The sequence below is a fragment of the Pleurodeles waltl genome, chromosome 2_2, assembly GCF_031143425.1.
Source record: "Pleurodeles waltl isolate 20211129_DDA chromosome 2_2, aPleWal1.hap1.20221129, whole genome shotgun sequence".
Classification (NCBI taxonomy): domain Eukaryota; kingdom Metazoa; phylum Chordata; class Amphibia; order Caudata; family Salamandridae; genus Pleurodeles; species Pleurodeles waltl.
The window spans coordinates 454,318,527-454,343,666 of record NC_090439.1 but is presented as its reverse complement, the minus strand read 5'-3'; the positions used below and the strand labels follow the sequence as shown (position 1 = coordinate 454,343,666).

The 25,140-nt window shown below is 44.1% G+C and overlaps 2 protein-coding genes across 4 annotated transcripts in view; one reads left to right on the top strand and one right to left on the bottom strand.

The window, feature by feature from the left end:
• FAM210A (family with sequence similarity 210 member A) overlaps positions 1-5,686 on the bottom strand; it is an 80,587-nt gene extending 74,901 nt beyond the window's left edge. The window contains exons 1-2 of one of the 2 annotated variants that reach the window (XM_069219919.1): positions 5,562-5,681; positions 1,326-1,421 (exon numbers count right to left, since the gene is read on the bottom strand). The gene's annotated coding sequence lies outside the window, so the exon portion shown is untranslated. Of the gene's footprint in view, positions 1-1,325; positions 1,422-5,561 lie in introns of both variants that reach the window. The other variant, XM_069219920.1, reaches the window with a different exon arrangement.
• A 60-nt stretch (positions 5,687-5,746) lies between these two features.
• Positions 5,747-25,140, top strand: part of RNMT (RNA guanine-7 methyltransferase) — a 152,195-nt gene continuing 132,801 nt past the window's right edge. For both annotated transcript variants that reach the window (XM_069219918.1, XM_069219917.1), the window contains exons 1-3: positions 5,747-5,855; positions 15,206-15,500; positions 20,070-20,202. In XM_069219918.1, the coding sequence (XP_069076019.1) occupies positions 15,246-15,500; positions 20,070-20,202 (388 nt within the window). In that variant the 5' untranslated portion in view covers positions 5,747-5,855; positions 15,206-15,245. The remainder of the gene's footprint in view (positions 5,856-15,205; positions 15,501-20,069; positions 20,203-25,140) is intronic.

Sequence of the window (25,140 nt, the reverse complement as noted above, 5' to 3'; positions counted from 1 at the left end):
GCAAGACAAACTCAAGAACAAAATCAGACATACATTAGCAAAGTCAACGAGTCTGGCCTTGGCAAGTATGGATGTTTTGCAAGCACACAGAATGGAACTTAAAAGATTAAGAGTAAATTAAAGTAAAAATTCTAACTTTTAAAGGTGGCGGGAATATTCCTTTACAGAACAAAGTAAAACATGAACGACTGAAGCCCCTGGGCCACCAGCCCTGGCACAGAAGCGCACTATTTTTAGGTGGATGTGGACATATAATAAGGTAGAAGGACACTGCTCAAGGTGCAAGACAGTCAATGGATGAAGCAGGCTGACTCAGTGGTCCGTGCAGTCGTCAGTATAAAGGGGGGAGAGGCGGGAACAGGGATGACCCAAAGCCCATTTAAGTATTTTTTTTTATCTATGATTTTTTATAATTACACAAGGCTGGATCATCCTATGAATGCCAAATCAATCCTGTGCGAGGACGATTGCCGGTATTGTTCATTCCATATGGGTGATAGTTCATTGCAGGATGGTTCATTATTTCAGTCTTCCATACATAGGCTAAAGAATGGAGATGTTTCCGCTCCTCTGCTTTCTCAAGTCTATCCAGTCTCAAATGCACACACTAAATAAAAAATATTATTCTGCACAGAAACAGACTTCATGCACCCAGACATATTATCAACAGGATGACATCAAAATGAACTGCTTGCAGAAAATGTTCTCAGTGGTATTGCGAGGGGAAAAAAGTGATGTCTATGTAAATGCTTTTCCAACACCTATGTGACTTATCCCTGCATTCAAACTCTACAAATAGCAGCAAAGTCATTTTTACTTCGTAATCAACAAAGTAATTTCTACCTATTTAGTTCTAAATTCAGAATAAATTGGTAGAGAAGAGGTTTTAATTTGTTCTTGGAAAACAGGTGAGAACAACTCTACACTGACCCAAAGAGAAATGTATTGTGGGAGATTTCATGTTACTCCAAACCAGATATGCCCCGCCAACTACCAAAGTCAATTTAATATAGCTAGATCTTGTTACCATATAACGTATGTAAAATGTGATTCCTCCCAAAAATGTGTCTTCAAGTAGAAACAAACAGAAGTCGAAAATATTAAGGCCAAAGACAAGGGAAAGAAGTAATAACGAGAATAAAAGATGCAAAAAAAAAAACAACCAAAAAAAAAAAAAAAACACCCCCCCCCCCCCCCCCCAAAAATAAATAAAAAGAAAGCAAAAAAAGTTGGCATATAAGCAAATATTTCAGAATTCCGGTGAAGACTAAGCTAGAGAGAAAGTTATGAAGCCTAAAAGGTAAATGACCTTCACCGAGGCTTACCCTGAACAGCTATTCACTTCAAAACGCCATGATAAGACTTGGAGAGAGACAGCAACAGTCTTCAGTTGGCAGGCTCCTTTGGGTAGAGTTCTGTACCTGGAATTAGGTTTGGCAATATTGTAGTCCCATACATTATATATTAGAAATGAAATCCAATATATCGATACCTAAATTGTAATATCTGCTACTTTGATAGTCACTGCAAACCTCTGGTATGGAGAACCGATTATCATGAATTAGGCCACATAAATGAAAGGCTAGTAGAGGTGCATTAACCTATTTGGCAGTTGCAAACATTGTGATTTGCAAAATCACAGGGCTTGCAAAAGCAAAATGGTCTTTAGGTGTGTACTAAACCCATTTTGAGACTGGGAACTGCCACCCACTCCGAATCCTTATTTTGTAATCAGACAAATTATTAGAACAATAGTTGGTTTGAGTTGGTGCACAATGAAATTGTGTTTTGCAAATTACATTTTCGTATATATGGCCATAAAGTCTATGACATTTGTACCTTGTGCATTGTTTTGCTAAGCCTACTTCCACAAAGTATTACAATTCTGAATGTGAAAGTGTGTAGGATAGCAACAATGAAAATATCAGGCAAAATTACAATAGCATATACAGATAACAATAAGATGAAGTGTGATGTTTAAAATGATATGACTGATCCCCAAAGCATTTTGGAAATGAAACATGCACAGCTAATAAACGTTATACCCTGCACAAACCCCCAGGATCAATCACACAGATGGAAATCGCCAAGAAAAACCTACAAATATGCAGTCTAGGAGAGACTGCTTCAAGTGAAGGACTCAGTGGCATAGGGAAGCAATCAGTACTTCACAATTTCAGAAAGGAACTTAAAATGGTGTAGCTTCGTCTAGATTTCCAATGTTTTATAAAACGTTTTTATTGCCACTTTACAGATACATCATTTCGATCATATTACTATTAACATGTATATGTCTGAGCTCACTCGTGAGTCAGTGGAATGCTAAATTTGTCATTAATATGTATATATTTAATAACGACATTACTCAACTAACTACTATATTATTCTGCTCCTTTTAGAACCGAGTTCTAGCAGTGATTTTACCATGCCTGTAGCAAGTTACATTAGGTTGTTCAATCAGCATATCGATGTATAAACTTTGTATTTACACTATTTGCTAATTAAACTAATGACCTTGAATCTGAGGACCGAAGTAAGTTCTTTCTCCGGGTCTACTGGACATATATTTTATCCTACAGGAGGAGGTAGAGAGAGAGGGCAACTCTGTATTAATTGCAGGGAGCAGGGGCTCACAAAAGTATTCACCATATGTTGTTGTTCTCACTAGTAATCCTTAGTTTGTCAGGTGGGATTCTGGCTGTTGCCCAGAGTTTCAATAATGAACGATTACCTGCATGTACTTTTTAGCAGACAAGAGAGCTAGATGTTTCACATTAATTCTAATGACAGGCAATTCAGATGTGGACTAGCCCATGAGCGCTGTTAGCTTGCCTTCTGGAAATGACCCAATGGGTGCCAATTAAGTGGCACTTTCTTGAATAAAAAAGGGGCAGGATTGTGTCAGTATGCAGCATAACACTGCTTTTAGAATTGCCCCACATTAGGACTATGCATCTTATCTGTTCAAGAGATATTTAAAAAAAAAGTTTTTGTTTTTGTTTAAACCCTTTAACGTTGATGGCAGGTCCGAGTTTTCTTCCGTCAGCCAAGCACTTAAGAACTAGAGTCTTTGCATTTTTATTTATTGTCTTATATAATGTGTTGTGGCACACAGAGGGTATTTTCAGAGTGTAGAAATCCAAGAGCAATTCCAAGGTCTGTTTGTTGAAACTCATAAATAAAAACATTTTTTTTTTTTTTTAATCAGATATAGAAAGAACCCCCATCAGAAAGGCACTCTGTGCTGTCTGCACAGTACTGTGTTGGACAGACTCTCATACTATGCTGTTTAGGTTCACTCTAGGAGGATTTCAAGCAATACATATTTAGACTTTAATGTTAAGACCTCTGACCGCATGTAGGAAAACAAAGGGCAAACAAGCATTTGCGATGCAAAAGGTCTCACAAGAGACGTGGTACACGGGGGTACTGTCCTGCTTGGAAAGGCAAAGGCTTACGGTCTCCCACGTTGGACAACTGGTAGAGAGGACGAAGGGGACCATTCCAGACCACCACCTGTGATACAGGATCAAAGCACCTCAGGAGGAGAGGCGATCCGCGCAGCCGGTCATTGTTGCAGTTGGTGCCTGCAGATGCAGCGGAGTGACTCCTTCACTCCAAGGGAAGCTCACCCTTGCGCAGAATAAAGACTCATTGCCCTCAGAGGATGCACAGAGGGGAAATGTTGCAGTTGCTGGAGAAAAAAATGTTCCAGAGCAGAGTCATTGCTGTAGAGGCAGATTGTCGGTTCCTGACAAGTCGAGTTGCAATTCCAGTGGCCAGAAGGTGAAGTAAACGTTGCAGAGGAATCCTGCTGGATTCTTGCACATTGAATCTGAGGACCTACCAAGATGGAGACCCTAAATAGCCCAGAAAGGGGGATTGGTCACCTAGCAGGGTGTCCATCTACTAGGAAGGGGCTCTCAGGTCACCTGCCTTTCCTGGACACTTAGATGCTCTCAGAGTCCTTTGCTCATCACCAGCCCGAGGAGGATTAGGCCCTATCATGAAGCATGACACATATTAGGTGTGTGAAGGTACTTGCTTCCACTAATAAGAGTGTCTGGCTGACCTGGTATTGCTCCTGTGGAAAAGTGTACCCATTCTTTCTATGTTTATTATGTAATATCATTAAAACTTTGTAAAAAAAAAATTAAAAGTAAATGACCTGTAAGTAATCCTTCTCTGTAAGTGTCTGTAGTATTTAGGGAAAAATGCACACAGAAGGTGATTGGAGGAATATTTGGAAAACCATAACTGCTGGCGCTTTTTCGGAGTAGCGTTCCAATCCATTGTTTTTCACTCACTCTTTCCCTCCAGACTAAGGCCCGCCTCATGCAAATCGGTACTGACCCTGCTCCTCATGGGAGCAGCCCACTCTGACTGCCATGCGAGACCGCCTCCAAAAGGTAGTCTTCTTGAGGGAATGGATTGAGGTGTTACCCTCAGCGGCCTCTGCCTAGGGTGACCAGGCAGCCCGGATTTGCCAGGGCAGTCCCGATTTTTCATCAGTTGTCCCATCAAATTTCGGGAAATTTAGCTCATGTCGAGGTTTTTAGAGGGGTGATTGAAAATGGTAGAAGGTGCCTTTTTATGTTTTCCCAAAGCAGGGATGGTTAGTAGCTGTTATAAGAAAAAGATGTAATTAGCAGGCATGATGCTGGCTTTAAAAATTGAAATGTATTTTTGCTCTTAGTGCCTCTGCTTTAATTTTATGTTGATGGGCGCTATCATTCAGTGCGGTCGGTTGAAGTAAAATGGTAATCCTTCTTCTAATGTTAAGAAATGTCCTGGTATTTTACTTTAAAATTCTGGTCACCGTAGCTCTGCCTAACCTCTGGCAATGCTACGACTGCCAGACGTTTTCCTCCCATCGCCTTTTTGTGAGATGTGCTCAAATTTATCATGTAACTGATAATTTCTGCTTTTGTAAATAGCTCGGTCAACCCAAGGTTCAAGTTCAAACTACAGATAACGGCTAATAAAATGCGCAGTCTGTGGAAGGTACCGGTATTCAGTTTAATAATATATTTAACAACTGTCTCTTCCGCTTTCCAAAGGTCAAAAATATATATACCTACTGTTCAGAAGTACAGAACATCCAATATTAAGAAGTGGCTAAATTGTCTGATTTACTTTGCACTTTCTATTAATAAAGTGTGGTTTTATTCTTTCTTCACCTGGTTGTGGTTTACTTCAGTCGTTTTAGATGAGAAGAGGAGGTATTTCCACTTTAGTAAACGAATAGCATGCTTGCGTTTCCCATTAAAATACTGGAAATATAGCAGCAGTTGCTAAGGTATGATAAAGTAACAACAGCGTAATTAAAATGTTTTCTATGAGGAGATGGCAGGGGCTCCTGTGTCGATAGGAACGGAACTGGGGAGGCCCGAGGGATGTCCAGAATGCACCCACCTCTAGGACTTGGGCCGGACACCACAAGGTGACACCATGTGCAGGTACAGAACATGTGGAGCTTTTTTAGCACCAAGCGCTATCGCTGAGGACTCTGCAGGCAGCACACGTGTGCTCCAGCAGCCCCGCGGGACATAGCTACTTACCTGCACGCGCGGCTCCATCCGTCTCCTGTGCAGCTGAGGGCAAGGCGCGTGTCACGTACACCAAAAGGGCAGCGCCAGCACAGGGCATGACGGGACTTGCAGTCGGCTGAGATATTCTCTTCCTGGTTCCGGAACAGAAGCTGGATACATCGACGTAGCTTCCGTTACGAGGTTTGCTGGGACTCGTAGGCAGCCACACACAGGAAATTTCCCATGCTTTTTGGGGGCGGTTCAACATCGCGTCACTTCCGCAAACAGCAGCTGGAGGATGGTGGCGGCCGGTTTGTCCTGGTGGTGAGTGTGCTTCAGGATCTGCGAGCTTTAGACAAACTGGTGGCCCAGTGACCGCGGTCTGAGCGGTTTCCCGCGCACGTTCTCTCATCTGGGGGAGCTATGCGTGTTTTTTTTTTTTTGCTGGAGGCGAGCAGCAGCGTCGTCCCCTGTGCACACAGCGGGCTGCATCTCCATTCTCCACCGTGTCTCGGATGCTTCTGCCGCCTGCGTACATATTAAGATCCGTGTCACAAGTAATTGTTTGCTCGACGCTGGTGAAAGTTTTGTAATCGTTAAAGCATATTACGTGGTAAAAGCGCTCTTTGTTATATATTGACGCTGGAGGGAAGTAGTCGCAGCCATATCCCATTGTAAACCTATATTATTAGTAATACCAAGTTGTTTCGGGACAGAGACTAATCGTGACCTGATTATTAAGCACGCCGCGCGTCTCTTAAATCCCTTAAGTCATCACCCACCTCTGAATCAGGGCGGAGGTTAACCATGGAAGCGTTCTCGATAAGGGGCGATTCGGTAAGCTTCCTGCACCGTAATTTATAAACGGGCCCGCTTTCTATACTTCAGCGCTTTGCTATTTGTAGTTTTGTATGGACGAGGCCCCAAGCGATAATTAATCGCAACCTTATTGGGGTAGGTACCTACTGTGCTTTAGAATTGTGCCACAGTAACCAAATTGCCGGTTTCCTGCCTCAAGTGTTGGATCTTAAATATCCAGACCAGTTTAACAAATAGTCGTGCCCAAATGTTATGTGGAAATCTAGCTGTCTCTTTCGACCATCTCTCTCGTTATGTAAGATAAATCCGTTGACGACCGGTAGCAGTATTCTGTGTAGCAATTTGAGATGTGATGGACGAAAGCGAGCACTGCATCTTGGTGCTTTGCTATACATTAACATTAAGTTATAGTTCTTCTCAGATATTAGGCTTCCACGTTTTTGACACACTTAATTTTATCATTCGCATCTGTTTCCGACGTTCACTCCTCGGTTCCCTGTACAAGCATGACAGTGCGTGAGTGACAACAAGGGTCCCGATGAGCACCGATTTGTGCAGTTTTGTCGTGACTCCTGTCCGCAAATTGGCATTGTGCGGCACCTATTGTCACGCATTTTGGTTCCTTACACCTTTTTAGTAATAACTATTTTGAATTGTGTTTTTTTTGTGTGTGTTTTTTTGCAGCAGTATTAACAAACAGTGTGACCAGTTCCACATGTCTACTCAGTAGGCACCTATCCAATTTACATACATTAAGACACCACCACCTTTTTGCCCCAGATGATGTCATGTTTTTGAGGGCATCCCCATGCTTTATAAACTGGCCGTTCCTAGCGGACACAACAGTCCCCACCCCTCTCACCCATTCTGCCATTGAGGGGTTGTTCCGGCAACTTCCATTTGCGGGCATTGTTGCGCTTGGCCACCAGTGTGATCAACTTAATAAATATACGTTCCATTCTCGGTCATCCAACCTCTTCTAATAAGCCCAACAATGTAATCCTGTGGGTAAGGTCAATCTGGCGACTAAGGATCCTGGAGAGTTCCTTTCTATTCCTTCCCAGAAGTGGGGCAGTGTGGGACAAGTCTAGACCATGTGTGAGATGTCAGATTCTGCCAGTGAGCATTGCACGCATTGGGCCTGAGATACTCTGCCAGCGCAACGCAGCTGCCGAGGGGTCATATAGGTAAGATATGCACATAGTTATGTGGGAGCATGCAGAGACAAAAGGGGGTGGCCAGTGTGGCCTCTAACCAGTCATCATCAAGGTTTCCCACCACAGCCCTGGGAAGCGCTCCAAAGCATTAATGACCAGAGAATGATAGATCCTAGAGATGGCTCTTTTTTTCCCAGCCTTCCCATCGAGATTTTAGCTTCAAAGAGGGCTAAGTTCTGGAATTTGTGTGCTGAGAGGGCATGGTGCCGTTGCAGATGTTGATGAAACTGTAAAAGAGTTGCTTGTCTGTAGATGGGAGGGTGAAACTGCAAAACAAGAGATGTACTGCACAACATGACATTTGAAGCACATGCCACTATAGGGGCATATTCAGTCTCCTGCAGATAAGCAGCCCTGAATGTGTGAATGTAAACAATGCTGGAGATCTGTTCTGGGGGTATGCACCTGGTGTTAATTTCTTCCATTAATCCTGTTTCAAAGTGCTCATGTATTGTCAGATCGGTGTAGAGAGGCACAGCAGTTCAGTGTCAAACAGTTTGTTAAAGTAGCGGGCAACAGACTGCAGTACAGCATTTGCTGCAAATGTTAATCAATTATTACCGTAGTGTAATAATAGGAATATACTATAGGACATGGCGTTTTCAGCCCTTCAAGTTACATCCAGTCAATGTGTTTTTTTTTATTTATTTTTTTAAACCTGCATTCTTACTAGCAGCGTTTAAATTCATTACAAATACCCCAATTCTTCCCTAAGGTAGCAGGGGACAAAGGTAAACCATTTTTTTTTTTTTTTTACTGCCCAACACTTTGAGCAAACAGGGGGCCAGGTTTAGGTCCGTGTCTCCCGGTTGCACATTTCCAATTAAACCACTGGACCATGTGGTGACAGCGATGGCAAGGCCCAGATACATTCTTCACTGGGAAATATCACTTTGTTATGGGCCTTGCCTAGCTTTTAAGTACAATGTTTATTTTCAGAATATTTAGTTGAAGTAGTAAATTTGAGATTAGATGTCAAGTCACCTACTTTTAGGGTTATAATGTTTCCAATTGACCAGGGCTAGTGGCAGAAGGTGGTCATTGGGTAGTATGCATGGTATATAATGATCAAGCCAACAGTCTTTCTGACTTATCTCCTTCCTGATAGTTATGATTAGAGGCAGTGCAAGAAAGCCTACCCTAGATATAAATATGTAAAAGTATGTTTACGACGAAATAGTTTATCCTTCAAATGAGATTGGGGAATTATATCGTTTTCAAAACCGTCAGTTTTGTTTGCTTCACTTGCTGCGTCACCTCAATGCAAGCACTGCCTTTATTGCACCCTACTCCACTGCTTTAAAGAATGCTGTGCCCCTGTTGTGCTCAAAGTACTCATCCAAATGCGAGTGACACTTTGCCACAAAATCTAGCATCTAGAAATGTTTCAGCGCACAATTTCCACGTTGGTACTGAAGGATTATGTTAGTGCCAATGCGTATGTCATTATGTGAAGCAAATGGTATGATATAGTTCTAACTCTTGAGAATTTATACATGGATCACTGATCATCTTGTTGTTTGAAATGTATTTTATTCTTTTGGGTGAATTATGTGGTGAGGAGAAAAAAAAATCTACTAACTCTTGTGATAATGGTTCTGTTAACGCGTCCCTTTATGATAATTTTACACATCAGGACTCGTTTTAGGCCAATAAATATTTTGACCCAGTTGAAAGACACCTTGGAACGAGATAACTAATCAATATGTCAATACATCCAATATGTCAATACATCAATAATGTCATCAATATTTATCACGACTATGCATTTCACTTTAGTCAGTCATTAATAAATTCAAGACGCTACCATGACCTTTCAGCCATGAATAATCATACCAGTTTAATTGAATTTTATAAGTTTTATTCCCTATTAATTACATTCTAAAAGCAGATGCATTAATCTCAACACCAAGAAACATAATAGCATAATCACGATATGACAACTTTGATAAGATTTCATGAATGCGAGAATCACAATCATCAGAACATAACAAGGTGTGAACATAGATCAACTTAGCAGAGTGTCAATATCGCGTCAGTTCAACAAAGCATAGATTCGGTCATTTTGTCTATTTGCGTCAGTTTAGTGAACACCTGCCCTAACCACTGATTAGCATTAGCATGTTGGGCTTTGTTATGATGCATCTTTGCATCATAAATTCTAAAGAAATCCTTCAAATAAAAAGGTGGTCTCCTGACTCTTTTCTCAAGAAGAGGATCAACACCACACTCATTTCCAACATCTCCTGGAACAAAATCATCATCTTCACTCTCACTCCCAACAAGCTCCTTCCTCTGTCGTCCTATACAACCATCCAGTGATACACCACTTCTCTCACTGACCACTTCATCATCATTACCCATGAACATCATTCCTGAGCAACCTTCACCACTATTCCCCTCAAAGACCCAATTTTTCTGGTATAGAGCCACATTCTGAAAATTCCACCTCTCACCATTCTCCAAAATCACAAAATACATACCAACTCGCTGAACACGGAAAGGACCCCTGAATTTGGTCAAACCTCCCTGTACCCTTCCCGACTTCACTTTGACCCAATCTCCTAATTCCACCCTTAATCCAGCTTGTCTCGCACTCCTCTTGGGAGACTGGTCTAGATCATTGGCACCCACATCATCACACAACACGCCTTTCAACCAAGCTGGCACTAGTTTAGTCCCTGGCCATCGCCCCCTCATGTCCATGAAAGGAACCCTTCCAGTAACACCATGTGGATTGGTGCAAAACGCCCATACCATGTCCGAGATAATTTCTCTGACATCGCCCTGGTTTGCCAAGGCTAACTGCATAGTTCCTTTGAGAAGTCTAACAGCCCTCTCAGCCACTCCATTCCCCCTTGGGTTGTATAAAGATGTACACGAATGCATAACACCCCCAACCCCTTAAAAATAGCTGAAAAAAATTATTCGGTCATAGAGATGGAAGCTTTAGCGGCAGCTTGGGGTGTTGAGTATTTTCGTGTATATCTGTGGGGTTTGCCGTTTGTTTTACGGACTGACCATAAGCCACTACTAAGAATCTTAGCTCCAGGTGGTGCAGGAAAAGGTTCAGCTAGGTTAGCTAGACTAGCGGCAAGGCTTCAGGAGTATACTTATACAGTCGAGTTTTTACAAGGCTGGAAGAATGTTCAGGCAGATTGTTTGTCTAGATTACCTTTGAATTGGGAAGAGGTTGATGGTGCTGGTGTGCGAGATGCAGACATGGTAGGTGAGGTTGCCTCTGTACAAGATGCCGTGGATAGCGGCACAGGGTCCTTTCGGTGTTACAGTGGAGAGAGGGAATGAAAGAAGATCCAGTAATGAGTGATGTACTTAAAATGATTAGGTGTGGAAAGGTGAGAGGGAACACTCTTGCTCCAGCTGTTAGACCTTATTTGAAGGTTCTGGAAGAGCTCTCTGTCTGGGGTGATTATGAAGGGGGACTGTTTTGTTCCTCCTGAGGGGTTGAGGTTCCAAATTTTTTCAACTGGCACACAAGGGTCATCTCGGACAAGGATTGACCGTCAGAAGGGTGAGAGCAAACTTTTGGTGGCCAGGTTTGGATAATCAAATCAAGGAATGGGTGCGAAGTTGTAAATTGTACAAAGAAAGCGAGAAGAGATTGGTCCTGGAGAAGTGTGAGGGTGGACATCTACTAGATCCTGGTAAACCTTGCCATACGATCTGTTTAGATTTTGTTAGACTGTTGAGGGAGTTGTCTCTAGACATGAGATTTGCAGTGGTAGTAGTGGATATTCACTCAAAGTGGTTGGTAGTGGAATTTTTGAGAGATGTCACTACAAAGACTACCATTGGTGTTTTAGAGAACATTTTCAAAAAAGGAGGAGCCCCGGTAATCCTCATCACGGATAATGGCACACAACTCACTTCACATGAGATGGTAGGATTTTTAAGGGGTTGGGGTGTTATGCATTCGTGTACATCTTTATACAACCCAAGGGGGAATGGAGTGGCTGAGAGGGCTGTTATACTTCTCAAAGGAACTATGCAGTTAGCCTTGGCAAACCAGGGCGATGTCGGAGAAATTATCTCGGACATGGTATGGGCGTTTTGCACCACTCCACATGGTGTTACTGGAAGGGTTCCTTTCATGGACTTGAGGGGGCGATGGCCAGGGACTAAACTAGTGCCAGCTTGGTTGAAAGGCGTGTTGTGTGATGATGTGGGTGCCAATGATCTAGACCAGTCTCCCAAGAGGAGTGCGAGACAAGCTGGATTAAGGGTGGAAGTAGGAGATTGGGTCAAAGTGAAGTCGGGAAGGGTACAGGGAGGTTTGACCAAATTCAGGGGTCCTTTCCGTGTTCAGCGAGTTGGTATGTATTTTGTGATTTTGGAGAATGGTGAGAGGTGGAATTTTCGGAATGTGGCTCTATACCAGAAAAATGGGGTATTTGAGGGGAATAGTGGTGAAGGTTGCTCAGGAGTGATGTTCATGGTTGATGATGATGAAGTGGTCAGTGAGAGAAGTGGTGTATCACTGGGTGGTTGTATAGGATGACAGAGTGAGGAGCTTGTTGGGAGTGAGAGTGAAGATGATGATGATTTTGTTCCAGGAGATGTTGGAAATGAGCGTGGTTTTGATCCTCTTCTTGAGAAAAGAGTCAGGAGACCTTATTTGAAGGATTTAGTTAGATAAGAGATGTCCCTGTTTTGTTAATATTTGTTATGAAATTTCTTGCTTTCATTTTCTTATTTCTGGTATATTAATGTGTTTAGTTTTTCTTATTTGTTTTCATTGATGAGCGATAGGGGATGTGTTATGATGCATCTTTGCATCATAAATTCTAGAATGTGAGGTGGCAAGGTTCGGTAACTGGCAGTTGACCAGGAACCGGCCTGACGCCAGGTTGTGTCGTTTTGGAGATTAAACCTGAGACGTGGCAAAGTACGTGTTCGCCTGTTTTTTACCGCAACAGGCTTCATGCAAAACAATTTAGAACAAGCAATTTGAAAACATCTAACTATGGTCGCTGTCAAAAGTAAGAAGTTGGTACCTAGAAAGGAAAAGCAAACAGACAAATCACAAATGCATTGTCCTAATTACCCTCCAAGGTTTAGGTCAGCACACAGGTTCTGTCTTCGTCTTCAGGACATCAGTCAATTCGCCATCAGTCAAATCTCAGCTCCGGGGCAAAAGGGCACTTTCCTCATAAGGAGGCAAAGTGTAAAATGGACAATTCCTAAGGGCAAAGATGGTTTTAAGTAAACCAATAAATCACCAAACAGAGTGACAAAGTTTCTGGATAAAATCAATAGCAATCCCTACCTAGTTCTAAATGACTCCCGTGACATGGGTTTTTATCCCTTTTTCATTGTACATTCCCCAAAATTCTATTGGTCATCTGTTATACCCCACTATCCATAACCTATCAGAAAATACATTAGGTAACCTAACTCTTCACCCCATATTATTTTACAAGTCTTTGATTGGTCTTCATAATTGAGGTCTTCAGAGGTGGCACGTCCGGTATGATTTCATCTTTCTGTAATTCTTTGTACATCTTTTGGTCAGCAGTTCCATTGTCTTCACCGGTTTGAATGACCTTGTACAATACATTAATCTACACTGTTTCAGTTTGTTTTTAACATTTATTCTGCGAACAAGAAAAGGCTGTGAGAACGGATCTAACATGGTTACATTCGTCTTTTAGCTTGGAGGAGAAAATAATAATAAGGTTGTGTCCTTTTATGAGTCAGCACTCTGCAAGATAGAAAAATACATTTAATATGAAAGCCAAGCAGCTAAACTTCGGCTCATGCTATCTTCAGGCCTATGAGGATTTCAGCACAGATTCAATAATGCAATCATTAGAATAAACTTATTTAAACGTAATACAAAACATTTTAGTCATTGTTATTAGTCTACGTATACATTGGCGGCCACTCCCTGTGGTCACATTTCAAGTGCACGTTTAAGCAAAAATTATTATTATTGTTTCTATGCAGCATTATCACACATTAATTCATAAACATTTCATGTTAATATAGATTATATAAGTTACGCTCTCTCAGTTCTATTATACATCCATTAAACCTATGGACACTCTTGTGTCCCTCAACATAGCAGTTTTTCTAATCTTACTTAGGAAGGTATCTATTTCACCAGAAAGCACGCAGTTAAAGCCCCTTTCTCGCTTCATGAGGGTATCTCTTCTCGCAGAAAGTGTCGAGCAGCGTACGGGAAAAAATATGTGGCATCTGCATTGGGGGCATATTTGTTAAAAGGGTAAAGATCCTATCCATCCAGACTATCGCAGACCCATACCTATCGTCCTTCTGGGTTCATGCACAACTTGCTTTACAAAAGAGAACTTGACTATCTAAATGGTTACACTGCTCTTAATCCATGTCCCATACTAACTCCTTCCTCTCTCAGCAGCACCACACAGCATTCATGTCCATAAACCTCTCCCTCCTCATTGTAAGAGCAAATGTAGCAATTGGTAGGAAAGCAATGTCTTTCCTAACTTGCTACCCAAAACTCACCATATCACACCTCCAACTTGACAAAGCACGAAACAAAACTCAATGACAAACATTCGGGCGCAAGAACATTGGGTGTACCGCAAAACCTTTGGATGAGTTCTCATTGCATGATATCGTCTCATCCAGCTATGTCATTTATGGACGGAAGGGGTGACAGCTAACGCCAGCCCTGGCAAAACCCACATGCGCATGCTGTATGTCCGTTGCTCTCTTTCTTCGCTTCATTTCTTTTTCTGTCAACTGTGGGGCAGGCTGTAGGCCTGGTGGAAGATGTGCTTTCATTGGTTGTAGTTCAAGTTGCAAGAGCTTGTACCTGCAACAGCTAAAATATTTATTACTATCAAAGTTAATATTTTCCTTACAGATGTTTAAAAAGGTACCAGCATGTATAGGACAAGAGGAAGGAGAGAAGGAAGCATCCAAGAGCCCATTCTTGATCACTAAGTGCAAATGTAGGGATCCATAGTTTCTCCGCTTTCAGATATTAAGTGCCTTAACCCCTTTCTTCATAGATATGCATTAAATTCAGCAACAGACTTTATTTACTTTTTTGCTTCACCCTCTTATGCATTCTCATCATCTCGTAGCCCTTTGTGAACTCCAGCACTTATTTTGCGCAAAACTTATATAAATGGAGATCTTTTGGGCAACTTTTATCATTCAGTGGTCTTCCCTATAATTTCTGCTACACAAGCCAAATAATTTTACAACCGAATCTTAGTACAGAGAACAGATAAGTGTGTTAAGGCACAATAGTGAGGTCTATGGGTGAAGTTTGACTTTTTTGTAACTGTAATCAAGTTTATACGCAGCCATTTAGTGATTTAGATGGAAAGTAACAAACTGCTCCCTCCTTTTATTTAAGCAGAGGAGCAGTGCCCTACTTTGCATCTGATGCCGACAGGATAGCCGCTAGAATTTATTATAATTAAGTCAGGTCTTCATAACCTTTAAATCAACAGAGCTAGTCTATTTTACCTTTTATCTTCCTGAGCACCTGTATGGAATTGTTTATAGTTCTGAGTAACTGGTGGCTTACTATAAATTTACAGTTTTAGCCTGCAATTCCAGAGATCATTTAATGGAGAGCATGTTTTTTCAGTATGTTGAACTACGTGTCTGCCTTTTTAGAGACTGTCTACCGCTAAGACTCTAGAAACTCTTAAGAAACATGGACAATGCGGTATGCACAGAGGAGCATCAAACTGAGTTGAGAAGGTGTACTGAGGAGGGAGGTGAGACTCTATCGAAGGTTGGAGCAGCAGATACCTCAAAGCCTGCAGAAGCAGACACCACCAAGGATGTTGGACCCTGTACACTGAATGCCACAGAAGAAAGCAATGGTGCTTCGGAAATCATACCAGTGACTACTGCATCACCGCGGAAGAGACCATTAGATACTGACGAGCCAACTGCAAAGTACATAGTAAGTACATCAAGACCTAGTGGGTCAGCTGTGATCAAAGATTATTCATCTACTTTACTTTCTTAATGTTTTATCTTGAATTCTGCTTTAATTATTGAGATGGCTTGAAGAACTGCATATTTTAACTATCACAAAGAAAAGCCAGAGAAAATGTAAGCATATGTCAAATAAAAGGATCGATTTTTGTGACCTCTTTCAGGTGAGGACAGCATATGTGCAGAGATGAATAAGTAGTTCTTTTTGATTTGCTATGAGTTGAAATATGCAGGCCTGCACACTTCACCTTCTCAGAATTACTTCCTGTATATGGAGCCACTAGAAGTATGGGGCAACAAAAGTCCATATTATGTGGCAGAGCCCAATAAAGAATACATTAAGCAACGGTTAAGAAACTTCCAAGCTGCCCCTACTTTTAGTCTGGGTTTTGACAAAATAACTGTCAGTCAGGCATATTACCAGTAATATACATGTAGTGGGATTTGGATTCACCCCTTTTACCCGTTGTTTACTCCGACCAGCCTCTATAGAGCAAACAATTAATCAGATACATAGGTGTCAACCTTCTGGAAACTCTCCAGAAAACAATTACAAATAATGTGAAACAGAACAGTGATTATTTATATTAAATGTTTCAAATATATTTAAGCAAACCTGAGTAACACGTTGCAGAATAGAATAATATGAAGTAAATCTGCATTCTGTTAATCACACACATTCACTCTTGATTGATGAGCACATATAACTCAAAGAAGGTGCAGGAAAGTGGCCTCTTTCTAGCATGGTTACCCCCAATTTTTTGGCCTGTTTGTCACTGTGTTTGATGGTGTCAATGGGATCCTGCTAACCAGGACCCCAGTGACTATGCTCTCTCCCTTCTAAATTGGTACCTTTTTCTTGCCACAATTGGCATACTGGTTCCCCCCCCCCATGTAAGTCTCTAGTATATGGTACCTAGGTACTCAGGTCATTGGTGTTCCAGGGGATCCCTATGGGATACAGCAGTTATTCTGCCACCCATAGGGAGCCCATGCTAAGGGTTCTGCAGGCCTGCCATTGCAGCCTGCATAAAATGGGTGCATGCACCCATTTTCACTACAGGTCACTACACCATGTCACTATGTCACCCCTATGGTAGCCCCTCTCAGCCAGGAGGGCACGGTGCAGGTACCTGTGTGTGAGGGCACCCATGCACTAGCAGAGGTGCCCCCCCCCCCAACTCCAGATCCATTTTCTAGGACTTTGTGAGTGCGGGGATGCCATTTTACGTATGTACTGGGCATAGGTCACTACCTATGTCCAGCTACATAATGGTCAATCCGAACCTGGGCGTAATTGGTATCAAACATGTCGGAATCATTTACCAATACATTTGCAAGTATTGGAAGTATGATTTCATGCACTCTGGGGGCTCCTTAGAGGACCTCCAGCATTGCTACCACCAGTTTGACAGGGTTTTCCAGGCAGCCCAGCTGCTGCCACTCCTCAGACCGTTTTCTGCCCTCCTGCTGCTTGATCCGATCAAGCCAAGGAAGGCAGAACAAAGGATTTTGTTTGGGAGTGGGAGTTAACATCCTTTCCCTTTGGAAATAGTTGTGATTGGCTTGGGAGGGGTAGCCTCCCAAGCCACTGGTTTGCTTTGAAGGGCACATTTGGTGCCCTCCGTGCATAAACCAGTACACACTAATTCAGGGACCCAAATCCATGCTCGGTGCAAAACTAGGCAATGGAAAGATGAGTGACCACTCCCCTGTCCAGCACCACCCCAGGGGTGGTGCTCAGAGGGTCCCTGGGTTCTGCCATATTGTTTCCAAGGTTGGCAGGGAACTCTGGGAGCCTCTGACTGGCCAGGCAGGTGACGTCAGAGCTCCCTCCTGATAGGTGCTTACCTGGCTAGGTGACCAACCCCCCTTTCGGGGCTATCTAGAGTCTCTTTCTTGGGTGGGGCCTTGAATTCGGCTGGCAAGATTCCAGCAGGACTCCTCTGCAACCTCTGCTTCGATTTCTGGCTAGCTGAACCGCCAGGAACTGACAAACGCTGCTACAATGAAGAAAACTCTTCTGCAACTTTGTTTCCACGTCTCCTGCCAGCTTTGCAACATTTGGCCAGCCGTGCATCCTCAAGACTGCAACTCTTCAGCCTGCTCAAGAAGAAGAAGGTATCTCCCTTGGAGTGAAGGAATCACTTCCATGCAACCGCTGGCACCTACAACAAGTGACGACCGGCTGCGTGGATCCCCTCTCTGCTGAGCTGTGTGGATCCTGCATCAAAGGTGGTGGTCTAAAGTAGTCCTCTTGGTCCTCTCTGCCAGCTGTCCAACTTTGGTGAAGGTAAGCCCTTGTCTTCCCACTCAAGACAGTGCTCCTCTGCACCACGTCTCTTGCAGTTGCCAAGGCTTGTTTGCATCTCTTCCAAAAGATTTTCAGGTGACGTGTTGCTCCAACCCCCAGCACTCCATCCTGCAAAGCATAGCCTCCTGTGGCATGGGATCCCCTTTTGTAGTGCTGCATGGGCTTCTTCTGCGACTCCTGTGACCCCGTCCTATGGGTCTCCTTTGGGTGCTGTCTCTGCTCCTGTGGACTCTCTGCAATGCTGATGGTTCCCTGTGACTCCCCCTCCTGGGTTGAGTCCTCCTGGTCCTTGCTGGTCCCTGGCAACACCGCTTTTCCACTAACCATGAGTTTGCCTTAGCCAAGGCTAGTTGGTGGAATTCCTGCACCAACGCCAGTTTGCAATCTTCCTTCCAGCGTGGGACTCCTTCTGCATCCATCAGAAACACTTCTTCGGCTACAGGGCTGCAGTGCTGACCTGTTCTTCATCACCAGCGACCAACTACTGCATCCACAGCTGGGTGGGTAGTAGCTACTACTCCTCCTGGACTCCACTATGACTCTTGGACTTGGTCCCCTCTCTCCACAGGTCTTCTTTTTTTCAGGAATCCACCGCTGGTTTTCTTGCAGTCCTCTCTGGGTGTCTTCATTTTCTTCTTTTCCTCCTTTTGGGTGGTTTGGGGAAAATCAATTGTTTTACTCTTTCACTCCTGGTCGCTGGGGGGGGTACTGTTTTACTTAACTCTGTGGTTTCTAGTACGCCGAGCTCACCTCTGCACATTTTACTTACCTAACCGGGGGTACCTTGTTCGCATTCCATTTTTGTTAGTATATGGTTTGTGCTCCCCTTAGGGTCTCTATTGGTTATTACTATTTACACTGTTTTCTAACCTTTTCTATGCCTGTTTCTGATTACGAGTGTATATATTTAGAGTATTACTTGCCTCCTAAGGGTCAGTTACTTGTCTAGTATTTTGTGGTGATTTGTTCCAAAAAGAAAGTACCTTTTAATTTTGTACAACTGAGTGTTTTCTTTCATGTGTGTAAATGCTGTGTGAATACAGTGGTATTGCACAAGCTTTGCATGTCTCCTAGATCAGCCTTGGCTGCTCATCTACAGCTACCTCGAGAGCCTGGCTTCTAGACACTGCCTGCACTTCACTAAGAGGGGATACCTGGACCTGGTGTAAGTACCATAGGTTTCCACCACACACCAGGCCAGCTTCCTCCAGAAGAGAAAATACATAATATTCACAACACTCCTCAACACCTCACTGTGCCACCTTGTTATATTCAGCCCTTACTTTTTCTCAGTGTGCTCCATGTCGCTCTTCTTCCCACCAGCCCCCTCCCCCCCCCCCCCCCCCCCCCTCACCCCCAAACCAGTCTTTGGTTCTTCATACCCTCCACTTTGCTCTTTCATGTGGTCTCCTTATCAAGTCCCCTCTCTGTTAACCCTTCTCTTGTGCTCCCTGCCCCACCCCTTCTCTTTACTTTGTGCTTATTTGCCTCCAGTGGTCTCTCTATGAAGCTGACTGGAATATATATATATTTTTCTTTAATTACCGCTTCCTATAATTGAAAGGCCGGCTATGATGAAGGTTTCCGAGACTTCCGTGTGGTTTAATTTTTATTAAATGCTAACCGAAGGTCCGTTGGCCAGGTAGTCTCATTTGTAGTCCTTCCTTCCTTGCTGTGTTAGAGGAAAAAAACAGAAGGGCTTTATTGAAGGCCCCATGCCATCCAAATTTTATTTTCAGTAAGAATAAAAACAAGACTGTGTCAAAAGCTAGGGAGCCTTCAATATAGTCCACCTTTTCACTTTTCTGCTTGGCTTTAATGAGTATATGGAGCATGTATAGCACATTAAATCCTGACCTATTGGTTGTGCCGTTACTGCTTTTCTCATTAATGTCAGACTGCAATATATCTAGACTTATAGCTTGCCTTTATGTTTTGATTAGCACCAATGCCACATGCTAAATTGTGATTGCAATCGAACCCTATTCTTCTTTCCTAGTTTTTCTCCATATCCCCTTAAGCTTTATTTCACATGAAGAAAGAAAAATCTTCTTTTAATTTTGCTGTTAGTTGTTTCTGTTATAACTCTGTGTTCACCATTCCATGAGTCTCTTTAAGAGTTAGGTTAGTCCTCCAATTAAATTTAAAGGGTGCTTTAAAAAACCTTGTACTTGGTGAGACTGGTGTTTACTTTCTCTAAAGCATTCTTTTTGTACGTAGAGGCTTGAAGGGCATGGATCAAAAGTTGCTGCTCATTACAACGAGCTTCAGGAGTGTGGTCTGGAACAGCGCAGCCAAAGTCGCATTTTCTTCCTCCGGAACTTTAATAACTGGATGAAGAGCATTCTCATAGGTAAGAGCGCTCTTGTCCTCTTAAAGATTACTACATGTTTTTAATTATAGGTAGGTCTGTCTGTGTTTTATTTTGACATTTCCATCTATATTTATCCATATTTATTCTTTGTCAAATTTATCTGTCGTTCTTCATACTTATTTTGCCTTTTGTTAAAAGAAATCAAAGCTGAAACTACTATTCCACATTTATTTATCAGATAAATGTACACTTAATACCTGGATGCCTGACAGGTTTCAATGATATGATCGCCAAATGATGATAAATCAATGCTTTTATATGAAAACATGCAAAAATTAGTATCATTCTTGTGCGTATCTATTGCTGTTTAAACCTCATCACTAAAATTCCTTTCTTTTTAAACTCCCCTTTACCTGTCAATCCATGCAGTTTTTGAGTCTTTCAGTCATGACTGGCAGCTTTTAGATTCACTCAAAAAACAATCTAATTAGTGTTTTTATACACATTTAAGAATAAATAGAGAGGGCATGGCGAAAATGGCACCCGTGTAGGATCAAATGCCCGGCCCTCTGCCGTGCCACCGTAAAGAACGAGCTCTGGTGGCGCCTCTGGGCCCCTACTGACAGTCTGTCTTTGAAATGTCAGGAGGACACAACGGAGCAGAGTGTGGGCTCTGGAATGTGAACGGCAGGTAGCACAGGGCTGGCGACCCAAGTCGTGAGGAGACAGCTGCTGCTGAACCAAAATGGTGGCCGCCTGGCGAGAGCTGGCACCTGACCTCCAGGAGAGAGACAGCTTTTATCGACTCACTGCGGCCCCCCAAAGGACCCTGAATATAGCTGGCTCACTGCCTGGCTACAGACCTGGAAGAACCAAATGTGAAGCAGCATGGTGCCTGAGGAGCTGCTCCAAAGCGGCACATTGCTGTATCAAGTAACTGCCACAGGGAGCCTGCCCGAATCTACCAGGTGGCATGGATCTCCGCAGTATCAACCGATGAGCAGGGGGCAGAGTTCGCTGGCCTTTGGGCGGTCTGCCCAGCAGGCGCGGGACTGTTTCCATTACTCCTGCTTTGCACAAAAATTGGTACACCTTGAACAAATCAGCTGCCATTTGTGTCGGGAAGAGACCTGCAGCTCAGATTTTAGTCCCGTCAGGGCATGATTTCCCCAGCTGTTCGGCCTATACAATGGGATGCCTGGTCATGCCACACACCTATGCCTGTGAATATAGCAACTGCAATATAAGCAACCTGATGCCTGGTGTCCAGACAAGCATGGTGAATAGGCCATGCCACTGCCAAGTGCCACACTAGATGCTCTAACCAAGTACAGAGGGAGGACCTTCCACCTGAGCACGTGGAGGGGTTGAAGTGTGAGGCGCAATGTGCAGTTGAAGGTGCAACACGTAGTGAAGACTGGTGACCTGCTCCTGAGCCCCAGCTCATCTCTTTCCATCCTGTAACATGTCTATGCACTGGGCCAAGAAAGATGCCTCATTGAAAGACTTGCTGTACAAACCCCCTGCAAAAAAAGACAAACAACTCTTGGTGTCGACGTCTCTCACCGACGATCTGCTGGCTGAGCAACCAGTGACCCGTACCTCCTGGAGACTCTTCGGGACGCTGAGAGAAGACATTGCAGAACTGGAGGAATACATACTGCAGCTCTTCCGACAGATAGCACCAGAGTTGAAGGACGACACCCTAACATTAGACCGCACTCGTAGAGCGAACAGGCCAGCTGGGGTCCCTGGTACACCCCCAAGACCTTCTTACCTGCCTCCATTTGTATAAACAAAATATACTCATTATGGTGGCTGTAACAGACAAATCCACCATCACCTTTGAGGGAGTGAAAATGAGTATCCTCCAGGACCTAACTCCAAATGCCATCCAGCGCTACGCCCAGCTACCATCCATTTTAGCTTATCTTTGTCTGGAATAAAAAAAAAAAAATCAAGATCCACACTGCATAAAGATGGCTCTCTATCTAGTGCACTGAAATGAAGTACACTGTGCAGACACTGAGGTAGACCCCCCCATTGGTTTTGCAGAGGCAGAAGTAGATAGGACTAATGCTCTATTTGTAGTAGTGTGGGCAAGCAGTTAGGCTTATCGGAAGGTAGTTCTACGCATTTGTTGTACCCACAGAGGCAATAAATTAGGCACACACTCAAAGAAGAAATCAGAGACCAACTTAAATACTTTGGAGATTCAGAAATCAACACTTAGTACAACTTTCAGTGTTCTCTCAATGTTATCCTGTAAGGAAATGCCTCCTTGGCATGGTTACCCCCTGACTTTTTGCCTTTGCTGATGCTATGTTTTGATTTGAAAGTGTGCTGAGGCCTGCTAACCAGGCCCCAGCACCAGTGTTCTTTCCCTAACCTGTACTTTTTGTTTACACAATTGGCACACCCTGGCATCCAGGTAAGTCCCTTGTAACTGGTACCCCTGGTACAAAGGGCCCTGATGCCAGGGAAGGTCTCGAAGGGCTGCAGCATATCTTATGCCACCCTGGGGATCCCTCACTCAGCACAGACACACTGCTTGCCAGCTTGTGTGTGCTGGTGAGGACAAAACGAGTAAGTCGACATGGCACTCCCCTCAGGGTGCCATGCCAACCTCACACTGCCTATGCAGTATAGATAAGTCACCCCTCTAGCAGGCCTTACAGCCCTAAGGCAGGGTGCACTATACCATGGGTGAGGACACCAGTGCGTGAGCACTGTGCCCCTACAGTGTCTAAGCCAAACCTTAGACATTGTAAGTGCAGGGTAGCCATAAGAGTATATGGTCTGGGAGTCTGTCAAACACGAACTCCACAGCACCATAATGGCTACACTGAAAACTGGGAAGTTTGGTATCAAACTTCTCAGCACAATGAATGCACACTGATGCCAGTGTACATTTTATTGTGAAATACACCCCAGAGGGCACCTTAGAGGTGCCCCCTGAAACCCTTAACCAACTACCTGTGTAGGCTGACTGGTTTTAGCAGCCTGCCACACTCGAGACATGTTGCTGGCCACATGGGGAGAGTGCCTTTGTCACTCTGTGACTAGTAACAAAGCCTGCACTGGGTGGAGATGCTATCACCTCCCCCTTGCAGGAGCTGTAACACCTGGCGGTGAGCCTCAAAGGCTCACCCCCTTTGTTCCAGCACCACAGGGCATTCCAGCTAGTGGAGTTGCCCGCCCCCTCCGGCCACGGCCCCACTTTTGGCGGCAAGGCCGGAGGAGATAATGAGAAAAACAAGGAGGAGTCACTGGCCAGTCAGGACAGCCCCTAAGGCAACCTGAGCTGAAGTGACTCTGACTTTTAGGAATCCTCCATCTTGCAGATGGAGGATCCCCCCCAATAGGGATAGGAATGTGACCCCCTCCCCTTGGGAGGAGGCACAAAGAGGGTGTAGCCACCCTCAGGGCTAGTAGCCATTGGCTACTGCCCTCCCTGACCTAAACACACCCCTAAATTCTGTATTTAGGGGCTCCCCTGAACCTAGGAAATCAGATTCCTGCAACTTACAAAGAAGAGGACTGCTTGAGCTGAAAAACCCCTGCAGAGAAGACTGAGACACCAACTGCTTTGGCCCCAGCCCTACCGGCCTGTCTCCCTCCTTCAGAAGAAAACTGCTCCAGCGACGCTTTCCCCAGGACCAGCAACCTCTGAATCCTCAGAGGACTGCCCTGCTTCCAAAAGACCAAGAAACTCCCGAGAACAGCGGCCCTGTTCAACAAAGACTGCAACTTTGTTTCCAGAGGAGCAGATTTAAAGACCCCTGCAATCCCCGCAAGAAGCGTGAGACTTGCAACACTGCACCCGGCGACCCCGACTCGACTGGTGGAGAAACAACGCTACAGGGAGTGCCCCCCGGTGACTCCGAGACTGTGAGTAACCAAAGTTGTCCCCCCTGAGCCCCCACAGTGACGCCTGCAGAGGGAATCCCGAGGCTCCCCCTGACCGCGACTGCCTGACTCTAAGATCCCGACGCCTGGAAAAGACCCTGCACCCGCAGCCCCCAGTACATGAAGGATCGGAACTCCAGTGCAGGAGTGACCCCCAGGAGGCCCTCTCCCTTGCCCAGGTGGTGGCTACCCCGAGGAGCCCCCCCCCCCCCCCCCGCCTGCCTGCCTGCATCGCTAGAGAGACCCCTTGGTCTCCCATTGAAACCTATTGAAAACCCAACGTGTGTTTGCACACTGCACCCGGCCGCCCCAGTGCCGCTGAGGGTGTACTTTCTGTGCTGACTTGTGTCCCCCCCGGTGCCCTACAAAACCCCCCTGGTCTGCCCTCCGAAGACGCGGGTACTTACCTGCTGGCAGACTGGAACCGGGGCACCCCCTTCTCCATTGAAGCCTATGTGTTTTGGGCACCACTTTGAACTCTGCACCTGACTGGCCCTGAGCTGCTGGTGTGGTGACTTTGGGGTTGCTCTGAACCCCCAACGGTGGGCTACCTTGGACCCCAATTTGAACCCCGTAGGTGGTTTACTTACCTGCAAGAACTAACAATAACTTACCTCCCCCAGGAACTGTTGAAAATTGCACTGTGTCCACTTTTGAAATAGCTATATGTGTTTTATGTAAAAAGTATATATGCTATTGTGATTATTCAAAGTTCCTAAAGTACTTACCTGCAATACCTTTCAAATGAGATATTACATGTAGAATGTGAACCTGTGGTTCTTAAAATAAACTAAGAAAAGATATTTTTCTATAACAAAACCTATTGGCTGGATTTGTCTCTGAGTGTGTGTTCCTCATTTATTGCCTGTGTGTATGTACAACAAATGCTTAACACTACTCCTGTGATAAGCCTACTGCTCGACCACACTACCACAAAATAGAGCATTAGTATTATCTCTTTTTGCCACTATTTTACCTCTAAGGGGAACCCTTGGACTCTGTGCATACTATTCCTTACTTTGAAATAGTGCATACAGAGCCAACTTCCTACATATCCTATATAGGAAA